Genomic DNA, 12,590 nt, shown 5'->3' on the forward strand with positions numbered 1-12,590 from the left:
CGTTAGAACCTAAAATTTGACATTTTATTAATTCTTATAAAATCCCATTGTCTCGTTGTACTCTTATCATTTTATGTTATAAGTCTGCATCTTTGTTATAAGTAAGAACTTTATTGACATATTGCCCTCATATCCGTTTGCTCATGTTTGTACTTGAATAAAGTTTGTACTTAAAGTTTTAATAAATAAATAATAAACCTTTATAGTTCATTTAAGGTTTAGGGATACCAATATCAATTAGCTTTACTCAATAATTAATTGTTTTTAACTAATCATAATAATTGTTGTATGTTGTTGAATACCATTAGTATTATTTGATCAATTACTGTTCTAATAATGTGCCATACATAGGCCATAACGGCTTTTTATCTTACCCCCGCATCGCATATCTTTTTTTGTTTTGTTATGTTTATTTCATTACTTTGATTGTATGCTAATAAACAAACAAACAAACAAACCCTCCAGAAGCACCAGCTCAGCGGTCTCACATCCGGGCTCTCCAGCAGGAATGGAGAAGTCCTTCGCGGTGAATTTCCCCTGCAAAAACATGGATACGTTTGGTAACGTTCAGAAGAGAAGATTATGTGGGGTCGTCTGGCGGCAGAGTGCTCGACTCGGAACCAAGAGGTCCCGGGTTCGAGTCCTGCCCTGGGGAAAGGCACTTAGTACGACTTTCCTCACTTCGCTCAGGTGAAATGAGTATTGTATTGTCCCCTGTGTTGGTAGCGGCATTAATATGAGTCTTTCGTACCGTCACAACGTCTTGTGATTACATGTTGGAACAAAAAAAGAAGAGAAGATTGGGGTGCATGGATGAGGACATTCTGTTAAGCACAGGACAAACATAGGCTGGCTGTAAAATGAGGAGCAGCTTTCTCCTTCTCTGCCCATGTCTCATCAACAGTACCTTCTAGCATCAACAACAGTGTACTAAACTCGTTAACGTATAAACGGTTGAATCAAAACGTACCTCCTCCAGATACACGGCTACTGCGCGGTTAAGAGCCAACCGCCGATTGATCAAGCCCTCCCTCATGTCGTCCTGAGAGCTGAAGTCACAGTAGCGAACTTCCTCGATTGTGGAGCCGTTTCCAACTTGTACCGCCTGGGTGTAGTAATTCCTCCCGTGCGAATCTTCGCGGAGTGTAGTTCTGTGAATAACAAGGATTGTGATGTTTAAACAGGGGAACACAACATATCCGGACTGAATTGAGATAAGTATTTATGATCCACTCTTGACTCGGCCGGGGATTGAACTCACGACCTACCGAATGCACACACACACACACACACACACACACACACACACACACACACACACACACACACACACACACACACACACACACACACACACACACACACACACACACACACACACACACACACACACACACACACACACACACACACACACACACACATGCACACACACACACACACACACACACACACATGCACACGCACGCACGCACACACACACACACACACACACCTTCCGAAGCAGCCCAGGTCCGTCACTCCGTTGGGGAAGAGTAGGTCGAAATTCATGTCGAACAGATCGGCGATGGGCTTCATGGTGAACTCGAAAGCTTTAGGGAACTCCTCGATGGAGTCTAGCCAGTCGACCAGGTCGTTTGCGAAGGAGGTTGTGTAGAGGTCCGTGATGGCGCCCGCGATCTTCTGGTCGCCGCCCTGCACGCGCATCTGTTCGCTGCTGAACTCCATCTTGTTCCTGCAGAAACGTAATACCTATACTAGAAAGGTAACATTTGCAAAGCAACTACATAGTGTTTACCTTCGCATGTGGTCTGCTATGTTAATTCTTACTACTCAAACACATTCATGACAAGAGTCTAAATCCCTCCTACTATAAAATTGCAACATGATGTAACCCAACACCATGGTGAGAGACGGTCTGCTTCAGGTCATTGACCAGGTTAGAGATCAGTGTTTGGAAACTTCGGTGAACATAAATGTTGAAGCAAGCATGAAAAAATGAATTATACGCTCCCAACAGAAGTTGCATGTGGTCTGACATAGCTTGAATGTCCACATTTTAGATTTAGGTCGATTAACTGCCAAATTGACTGGACTCATACAATGAGCTAATAGTTATTCAACTGGGCCTTTGCTTAATGGATGTCCCAATGGTGTGGTTTGGCCATCACCGCCCGTCTAAATTCTGAACAATTATTCAAATGACAGAATATGTGCCAGTCTAGTCTTTCTTTTGCAGGGAAGCAGCCGAGAAAGCATACTAGAGCTAAAAAGGCAGGCTCATACAGGCTTGGTGTCACTTGCCATTGTTGATGGTTGCAGTAACATGCATTCCATAAAGTGTGAAGCTACCACTGAAAAAAAAAAACACTAACCGGCGAGCCGTTTCACCGACGGATGTTTCAGCTGTGGTATCTGCAGTTGCCGATCCTGACGAACTTTCTTGCTCATTTTTGGTTTCATGCTCGTGAAACCAGCTACTGGACTTCGTCATCGTCTCCTTAGCGGAGTAGGTGCTGAGCATTTTCTTGTACTCCGTCTGGGCGGCCATGGCGAAGCTCTCAATCGAGGTGTCGTCAGTTACCTGCTTGGTCTTGATGATCTTGAGCTGTCCTCCAAACATGGCAGAGGTGATGTAGTGTGTTCCCCAGCGCAGGATGTAGTTATCTGACAAGACAAATCCAGCGTTACATTGCAGGAAAATAGATCTCCTAACGAGTCTGCGAAAGGTAAAAAAAAATTTCGGCCCGTGTCTCAGTCATTGCGCGGTTGGCCAATGTTATCTCACCGAACCCCGTCCAGTTTGATAGGGTAGACTTTTGTAAAAAAAAAATGCACTCAACTCCCAATCGATTTTCAAGTATGCAATAAACAAGTTCGCCAGAAGGTCGTTGGCTGTGTAGCGCCGGCTGTATTAAGTCAAACGGAAGCAACGTTCATTCCGACGTACCACAAACCGATATTGTTCGAAAAAGCAACGCCGGGTCACACTCAGTAAAAACACATTGAACACGCGACTGAGGGCCACCGGGGCTCGCTGAATGTACTCTCGCTAGAACTCCCTAAACTGAGGAAAGTTTGACACTAAATGAGAAACCATCAGGAACCGTTATAAAGATAAAATGAATATCACTTACTGTACATCCGATCAGCCCCAATGTTGAAGTAGGACTTCGGGAGTTTCAGGAAATCGCGCAGAGCAGCCAAGTTCAAATCTTCAGGTTTCACGAAGTCCAGGAAAATCTCATACCTTATAGAATAAAAATGATCAAAAGTTGTAATCAAAATGTAATGATACTATGATGGGGCTTATCAGAACTGGTAAATTACATGCAGGGTAAACCCTACTTCCCTCGACCGGAACGGGGGCCGATATCGACTTCCAACAACCTGAGCGGATGTGTCAGATACCTGCGAAAGACTGATGAGTGATTAAGTTGAAAATTCCCCATTTTGTAATTGGAGACCGGTTTAATTACTGTTCCGTGATGATGGCAATGATGATGAAGCAACCACGTAGCAAATGTAAGTTCTAGATTAGAAAGTAGCCGCTGCGACTGTTGCAGGGCTTCTCTTGCTTGCAGTCTTTTACATTAGCCCTAACAACATACGGCCCTGTTGTTAGGGCTAACGTAAAGACTGCAAGCAAGAGAAGCCCTGCAACAGTCGCCGCGGCTAACCAGAAAGGTATCATTTGCAAAGCAAATGCATAATGTTTACCTCCGCATGTGGTCTGCTCTGTTAAGTCTTACTCAAGCACATTTATATATATGGTGACAGGAGACCAAATCCCTCCCGCTATGAAATTGCAACATAATGTGTAACCTAACACTAGTTACCATGGTGACAGACGTCTGGTTCAGGTCATTGACCTTATTTGTTTGGAGAAGAAGGAGAGGAAGAAGAAACAGAGCAAAAACAATGTTTTCCTTCTGCGAAGGTAAACATAAAAAAAACAGTAGGACTCACCTGAAGACGTTCAGTTCCAGCATGGACATGAAGGTTTTTGATTCACCTTCACTTAGTTCGGCGCTAGCCAGCGAGGTGCCTGTGAACCCAGACGTCTGGCTGTCGCTGCCGCTGGCCGACGATGAACCGCCCCCGACAGAAAAGAGCAGCCCGAAGGCGCCTCCGCCTGGATCACAAACCCACACAACCTCAGGCGGTTTATGTTCTCGTTTTATGAAAACCACATTGCCATACCATACCGTGTATAGCTGCCATACACCACAGCACCATACTATGTACAGCTCCGGAACGCAATGTGAACATAGAAGCCAGTGTCACGGGAATCATTTTTGTACGTATGTATGTAGACACTATGATACGTTGTTACTATTGTATTGCAGAGTACGCTACAATTCAGCCCTTGGCCTGTGATATTGTATTTTATGAGTGAGATCAAGTAAAGCAGATTCTCTCACCCGCCCCGGTTCCCTGAGCCTTGTTCATCTCCTGCTGAAACATGGCCTTGGCAGACGTCACGGAGGACTTGTCCTCCAGGTAAGATCGGTACTCCTCCATGGCGCTGAAGGTGTAGGTCTCCACGTCGGTGTCGTAGATGCCCTGCACGGTCATCTGGTCAGGAACATGGAACTCCTTATACCTGCAGGTACAACAAACAAGAAACAGTCATGCCTTCACGTATCAGAGTTATCAACCAAGTCCCAGATAGGCCCGGTGCTGAAGGTGTAGGTCTCCACGTCGGTGTCGTAGATGCCCTGCACGGTCATCTGGTCAGGAACATGGAACTCCTTATACCTGCAGGTACAACAAACAAGAAACAGTCATGCCTTCACGTATCAGAGTTATCAACCAAGTCCCAGATAGGCCCGGTGCTGAAGGTGTAGGTTCCCACGTCGGTGTCGTAGATTCCCTGCACGGTCATCTGGTCAGGAACATGGAACTCCTTGTATCTGCAAATAGATTTCACGAGGTGTCACATTTGTCACGAACTGTGTCGAGCCATCAATAAAAGGAACAGAAATGGTGGACGTACCAACCACTAAGTATCTGATACCAGCCCAGAAAAGAACAAAAAACAGTCATGCCTTCAAGATGAGCTGTCGAGCGTATTTGCATTTGTCCTCTGCGTTTGTGGTGGCATAAAATGAGTTGGGAAAACTTGAGTGTATAGTCATGAAATGTTGGAATAAAAAAAAGATCGACACTCTTACCCTTGCAGACCGTTGCAGGATCGCTGGACGAGGCTCTTCTTCCTAGAGTCAGTCGAGTAGTCTCCTCGTCCGTCATAGCCAACGCCAAGGAAGGTTGCTCCGTCGATGATGTTCTAAATGTAGTGTGAATACAATACGCCAAAAAGCAGTTACTCAAGGACTCAAGCAACTGGATATGATTTTGGAAACTGCACCTGTCGCCACCGTGAACATATAGTTCCGCGAACATGTCCATTTTTCTCCAACCGTAAACTTTTGCTACCGTGAACATAAAGTGAATTATTTATGCCTCAATATAAATATATATATATGACTCACGGCACAGGCTTCTATGGGCACGTGCGCCTCGTAGCAGGGGTCTCCCTCCTGATAGCCGGAGTTGAAGCAGCCGTTCATCATCACCGTCCCGATGCCCCCTGGGTAGGCGTGGGGAGCAGTACCCGATTCTGAGCTGTCCTGTTCCTCATCGTCACTGAGAAATGCCAGAGACGTTATGTAAAGAGACTCTTTTTACACAACCAAGTCTTTTATTTAGCCGACGTTTCTTTGGCCGTCTGTCATATCATCTTCCTCAGGGCAATTCTGAGTGGCACTGCAGCACGGGTGTCGCTGCTATAGATGCATTCCCAAACGTACAATATTTATGCGTGGCTACAGGGAACTGTATCTACAATCGGCTGAAACATCGGCTGAATAAAAGACTTGGTTGTGTAAAAAGAGTCTGTTTACTCAGTGACTTACCAACCTGATGAACTATTCACGGGCAGAGGCATTATGTTTAACATCTTTGTTCTAAAGGAGCCAACTGCTTCGCTGTTGTACATTGTTCATTGAATCCTGAACTTTGGAACTTTTTTGAGGCACTAGTGCAGTACGTAGTCTGGTCCTTGATCAATTTTTAGACTCGGTGGATCCAGGAATGAATGATGTGATGTGTGTATAATAGACAATTCTGAGCTTCTATCAAATTCTTGCAAATAGCCTGAGATATTATCAGTACTCACTCGTCCACGTGATCGAAGGATAGGGTCATCTCCTGACTGGCGGGTGCGAAGGTGTCGCCTGTGTTGGTCCCTCTGCCGTGTGTCAGCATCAGCCTGGCCTGTACAGGATCACAGCAACAGGGTGAAGGTTAGACATCCATGTAATAATCATATCAATCAATATCCTGCTGCTTATAAGCCTGCCTTTCTGACAAGTCTCCAGTGTCACTGACGAAAGTAAGTGGATGCTACCTGAAACGTCTGACCATTTCCAAAACCATATCCAGTTGCTTGAGTATTTAAAAACTGTTTTTTGGCAACCGGAAGACAGCATACACAGACGTAGTAGCTATAGGGACCCAATAGCGCGGTGTACGATACAATAATCGAATAATGTAACCTCAGCTGGACAATAGAATGAATTGGGACACGATCCTAATCCAAACTTTTCAAGATGATTCCTTGTCCTATGTGACGTGACGTGACGCATGATGCTTTGTCACTCGACAAGTGACGTGGTATATCTAAGCCCTACTGGAGCAGAGTTAGGGATATGCAGCATATATCAGCAGATATACAAAGTTTTAAGTTAAAATTAAAAGTTAAAGTCCCTCCCTCACTACGCGGTGCTTAGGGCGGCGCCCATCTCCAGTTCAGTAGCCCTTGGGCCACAAAATTGTGCAATCTCTACAGCGGGGGGCTAGTCCACTGGTAGTGGTGTGTGTTTCACTCCCACACTCTTTCCCAAATGCTGAGTGCTAAGCAGAGAAAGCAGGATGTACCATTTTTAAAGTCTTTGGTATGACTCGGTCGGGGATCGAACTCACGACCTACCAAATTCAAGACGAGCGCTCACCCATTTAGCCATTGCGCCGGTTAAAAGTTTTGCAACTTAAAGAAAAAGACACTGAAATTCTGACCTCCTCGACTCCTTGAACACCTGCCAGGAGGTTTCCGCTGCGAGCCAAGACGTCATCGAACGCCTGATCGGCCTGGTCGAACTGTCCCGAGAAGTATTCCTCCAGGGAACCCACCACCTTCGCCTGGTGGTTCTCCACCACTCCCTCCGCGATCCTGTCACCCAGCCGGTCCACAACCTTTTGTATGAATGAATGAATGGATGAATGAGTGTTTATTTTCGTGTCATTGCGACCATATGTCGCCCAGCCCATATGGGCTTATAAGACACCGACAATTACAAAATCATAAGAACTCAAAAGGTACAGAGTCAGATACAACATAAATTATAACTTAACATAATATATCAGTAAATAAATACAGGAAATTAAGTAGTTCTGGTCATATACAGAAATCAAATCAAATGTAACATAGATGATAAATAATAATAATTTGGGTTCAACCAAAATTGATAATGCATAAAAGTAAGAAGAGGTAACTGTCACTTGACTGTTACATACAGAGAACCAACTTAACAGAAAAGTGAACAGGTAAACGTAGCAAGGAAAGAGGAGAACCAAACTGAAAATGACAGTAAGACGAAACAAGATTAACCTGTTATGAATAAATGTGGAGTTTACGTTTTTTCCAGGCGTGCTGCTTGTATTTATTTCATTCGCACAGTAAGTAAGATAAATTGACAAGTTTAACAATTCACGTGAAATAAAAATGTGCAGAAGGGAGCAGAAAGCCTTCAGGGTTCAGTGGTTTTCAACTTTATTTTGCAGACAGGACGTTTTGTTTGATTTAGTTGATTGATTTTGATTTGTACACCAGCTCATTATGTACCTTTGTCACTTCTTCTTATTATCATTACTTTGTTTTATTGTTTCCTTTTATGTGTGAGGAGAGGGCTGAGATAAGTTTTATAACTTTTTGCCCAATCCTCAAGAAAAATAAATGTGAATAAAATAAATAAAGCCTTCAGGGCTTGTTCAAGGCCTTCCTCTTAATTAACGGAAAAATATAATGAAAACTAATACATATGAATTTATATCATAACTAATGTAGTAATTGAAAATGAGTTAATGAATACAAATATAATGCAAAGGAAACTAATGCAGTTTAACAAAGGATGTTACTAAATGCAAAGAACATTTTCACAGAACCTTCCCCGCCACGTCCTTGGCTGCGTCTGCCACCATGGCGGGAACCGCCCTCTTTGAGCGGGAATGTTTGCTGGGCGCTGAAACGAGATGAGTAACCAGTAGATACAGATATATATATATACGTAGATATGTAAATATTGTACATTTGGGATGTATCTATAGCAGCGACACCTCTGCTGCAGTGCAATGTGAACCAGTCAGAATTGCCCTGAGGAAGGTGACAGACGGTCACCGAAACGTCGGCTAAATAAAAGACTTGGTTGTCTCTTTACTCAGTGACTTACGGTACCAACCTGATGAAACTGTTCACGGAAGAGAAGAGTCACCAATCTCATTTCTCAGTCTGGAAGATTAACGCCATTCATCTTACGTCTATTGGTGCGCCATGCACTTTCATTTTATGTTCGTTATTCATCTTTTATCTGTTACTTCAACCTGTATTATGTATGTTTTATGTTCTTGAGCAAAGGATCTTATAAGCTCGTAAGTCCTTGCCATCCAATGCTCATAAATCCATGTGAATATAAAAATAACCAATCTATTCCACCCGATGTGACTGCCGCATTGCCACCAGGTCTCACATAGTGCTTAGATGTACTACTAGTATTCTGAACAATATCTCAGTGAGCAAAAAAAAAAGTTTTGTTCAAGGACTAAGAATCAAACTCACCGGCTGCTGCCCCCGCAATTATGCAGCACAAACACAAGAGAAATCCTTGCCACATGTTTAGGTTCTATCGATCAGACAGACACTGAAAACAGAACGTTATGCATCATAATCACCAATGTATAAACTGTAAAAATCAATAACAGGATTTTCACATTCATCAATATGAATAAATGATTGTTTGATCAACACATTTAATCAAATGGTAACTAGAATTCATATTGGACCGATTATGCTGTAACATACTACAAATCGTTCATTCAAATTATAAACGTTTATATCACACCTCTTGAAATACCCAAATCATCTGTATTATCCCAAGCCCTGGTATTCACCAGAATTGCATGGGGATCAAACCAATGCTTGTTATTTTTAGAAATTAAGCTTACAGATACATGGGTATGATGGCAGCGTATTCTGCGGTAAGATTCTGTCGCCCCTCTGCAGCTGACCCCAATTGCCAGAAGGAGTCAATTTCTACCATAGCGCTCATTAAGCAGTAGAATTGCAATGCACATAAAACTAACGTTGCAATTAAGGATTTCTGCGCAAATCTACCCGAGTGGCCGTGCGTGCCTCTCTTCCGACAACAGTTCTAGTATTCAGCCAAAGTAGTTTTATACTGCAGTCATCTTGATGACAAACGCCCAGTCGTCTGGTGGTCAGTTAAAAGCGACTGGCCAGGAGGGGGATGCATGTTTGGTCAGTTCGACAAGGAAAAAACGGCAAATTCCCGGGACGCTCTTAGGATCAACAGCTAATAATAGTAACTGCAAGCTCTCAACGCCTGTAACTGTAAGAATTTCCAGCATTTCCGCTGAAATGGTCAGTTTTAGTCACTGGGAGGCTCGCTCTTGATAAAGGAAGGGGCACGTCTTTTCCGGGGTTCTGATGGTCAGCGTCGGTTGCTGGACACCTAATAGAGGTAGGACGGGTGCAGCATTTTACAGGCGCTTCTTTTTTGTGGTCAGTGTCAACGGCTGTTCAGTTGCTGAAGAGGCGATTGCAGCATTTTAGCCAAGCGTTATTTTGGTCAAAGAACACTAGGCGGCTGATGATATCTAATGATTGGACAGCGGTTAGTTAGTGAAAAAATAGTTAAACATCTAATGTTACCACTGACATTCTGTACGTCGTTTGCCGCACACACACATATATTCTGTAAGTAGGATGACTTTATACATACATGCATTTAGCTTTGTTCGACCTTAGTTGTGGTAGACCATACGAAAGTTGCTGTACTTTTGTCGAGTCAATGTATGTTAAATGCTGTCCAGCCCTTGCTTTCAATTTAGACTATGCACCATGATTTTTCGTGTAGATTGACAGCGGATGAGTAGCTTTTCATAAGGATAGGGCAGCTTAGACCGTTTGCTGCATGCGCAGCTAGGATCGCCCTGGTTAGTTCACATAGGCTTCCCAGTTCTTAACTTACAGTGTACGAAAAGTGGTAGTGTGATTGCCAGGGCGTCTATGGTCAGTTAGAACACAGTGACTTCGTTTTATGGATGGCATCCTCTGAAGACCCAAAACTAGTGTGCGCAGGTGAATATGTAAAATTCCAGCAAAAAATGCTGCTAAACTACAGGAATACAAAGCTGGTATTGTGAATTTGCGGTAGTACATAGCGACTTTTACGACATGTACATGTTACAAGCCGGTACATGCTGGCCTTTTTGCAGCATTTCTGAGTCTGCACTGTACTGAGTTGTTGAGTTCGGTGGAGCTTCGGCAGCGTGGGTGCCATCCTCCGTAGTTACCGCCATCCATAAAATTACTAAAACCGTAAAATTAAATCAGGGTGGCCATAGGTTAGCGACAGCAGTGTTTTGCCTTGTTTTAATGGTAAGGTAAACGGCCGCTGTCGCGTTCTTGTGAACAAAGCAGCAGCTTTTTTACAGAGTGAGTTTTCAAGTTTCGTGTTGTTCAGGAGTTGACATAGTCGGTTGACCGCAGCTAGGCAGCTATTTGTGTTTGTAACTTCCCCGTGATTTTCCGATACCACTATATGTTCTACTCAACAATGCGTTCTATTTTTATTGTAAAATCAAAAATGTGTGCCAGAAACATTAAACATCGTTGGCAAAAAATTCGAGGCGATTCTCAAGATTTGAGCAGATCTCAACAAGTCAAAGTTTTACTTCACAAGACGGCGGTGAAATTGTAAAAGGAACGCGCTTACCAGAACAATCGTCGTAGTCTTCGGGGCAACTGACGTGTTGTCCCTGGCCAGATGCCCACAAAGTTTTCAGATCTTCCACCAACACCACAGTCGACCGACGGGTTCCGGACTTGGGTGTTCGGTAGGTACAGGAGAAGTCTGGGGGAGCGGGGTCCGGGGCTGGGCTCTTTAACGGCCAGCTACGTACATCTTACCCGGTCTGTGATTGGTGCATTTTGATGCTATCCCATAATTTTGATGTTATGGGATGACATCATAACAAGTCTAATTAATTATTTATGTAGCTTGGTATCACGAGATGGTGCCAGCGTGGAGCTGTAGGCGTGGCGGACTGAAGCTGGTTCAATGTCCGCATGGAAGGAGACTTGGATCTAACAGGAGCCGCATTCTCCCAGGCAGACTCCGCTACCCAACTCAATCATGATAGTCATGTCAAAAGAACTTTATTAGCATGTGTCAGACAATCAGAAGAATTCTAAATATCTTTATAAAGAATTATAGCTAACTTACACAGCATTTATTTAACACATTCACAAGAAGAGACATAAACATCTCAGAAAGCAGCTATACAATTACAAAACACTGAATAATTAGAGTATGCGTTATTGAAATACATAATAAGAATACTTGTAATTAATACAAGCAATTAACATTGTAATTGATAATTAATTGCCTAAGAGCTTTGTTCTGGAGCAGGGTCGCGTGATAAGGTGGCCTGTAGGTCGATTTGAGATTCTCATGAATTGTTGAAACAAAACGAAAAAATATCTTTTTATTCTTAATTTTAGATGGTCTCTTGGCAGCGAAAGATACATACGGTTACGTAGTCAAGTTGAAAAGTAATTATTACTTAAAATTCCAACTTCAATAAGTACAAAATGCGTATGCCAGTCTTTTCAATCGTGGTATTCGTTCAAACTGGCACATTTCGTGTTTACATGACCCATGGCGAGAGAGACTTGCACACACCATAGTTAAGAATCAATTCGTCATAAACATGATTACTTCACTGTGACTGTATTAAACGGTCGTTCGTTTCGACCACCGTGAATCTTATTTTTTAGTTTTAGACAATTCAGATGGTGTTAGGGCAACGAACTCAGACAGAAATTGATTTTGATCTGTTCAGAATCTGATGTTTCGCAAAATACCTTGTTCTTTGTATCGGTATGACCAAATGCGTGTAGGAATGAAAAGTATAGAATTTCAGTGGATTATAGTGTGAGGTATGCTTCACTACAAATGATATCTGTGTCCTTGAAGCTTTTATATATTTCTATCACACACCGGCCAGATCGAACCAAGAAGACAGGTCTGTCCTTGGTTGTGTTGCACTGTCTACATTATTCCTGTTTTCAAAACGTTTCAAAACAGGTCTTTTTGTTTAAAAGTCCTTCGGTACAATGTGTCAATATTTTCATTATAAATGTTTTCACAACTTTCTGGTCAGTCTGCGTGTTTACAAGTCCGCCTGTTGTTTAGGGAAACGTGTCCATCTATAGCTTCTGCCGCGCG

At 43.1% G+C, this 12,590-nt stretch overlaps 1 protein-coding gene across 1 annotated transcript in view; it reads right to left on the reverse strand.

Annotated features, from left to right (window-relative positions):
• Positions 1 to 11,232, reverse strand: part of LOC109471567 — a 29,524-nt gene extending 18,292 nt beyond the window's left edge. Inside the window, 14 exon segments of the mRNA XM_019770918.1 lie at positions 459 to 537; positions 971 to 1,151; positions 1,496 to 1,735; positions 2,376 to 2,667; positions 3,138 to 3,250; positions 3,970 to 4,135; positions 4,425 to 4,606; positions 5,178 to 5,290; positions 5,496 to 5,649; positions 6,182 to 6,279; positions 7,081 to 7,257; positions 8,227 to 8,303; positions 8,897 to 8,978; positions 11,076 to 11,232. Coding sequence (XP_019626477.1) covers positions 459 to 537; positions 971 to 1,151; positions 1,496 to 1,735; positions 2,376 to 2,667; positions 3,138 to 3,250; positions 3,970 to 4,135; positions 4,425 to 4,606; positions 5,178 to 5,290; positions 5,496 to 5,649; positions 6,182 to 6,279; positions 7,081 to 7,257; positions 8,227 to 8,303; positions 8,897 to 8,951 — 1,927 coding nt within the window. The 5' untranslated portion in view covers positions 8,952 to 8,978; positions 11,076 to 11,232.
• Positions 11,233 to 12,590: the final 1,358 nt, after the last annotated feature.

This window comes from Branchiostoma belcheri, unplaced genomic scaffold (assembly GCF_001625305.1).
Source record: "Branchiostoma belcheri isolate BF01 breed outbred unplaced genomic scaffold, Haploidv18h27 scaffold25, whole genome shotgun sequence".
NCBI classification, from domain to species: domain Eukaryota; kingdom Metazoa; phylum Chordata; class Leptocardii; order Amphioxiformes; family Branchiostomatidae; genus Branchiostoma; species Branchiostoma belcheri.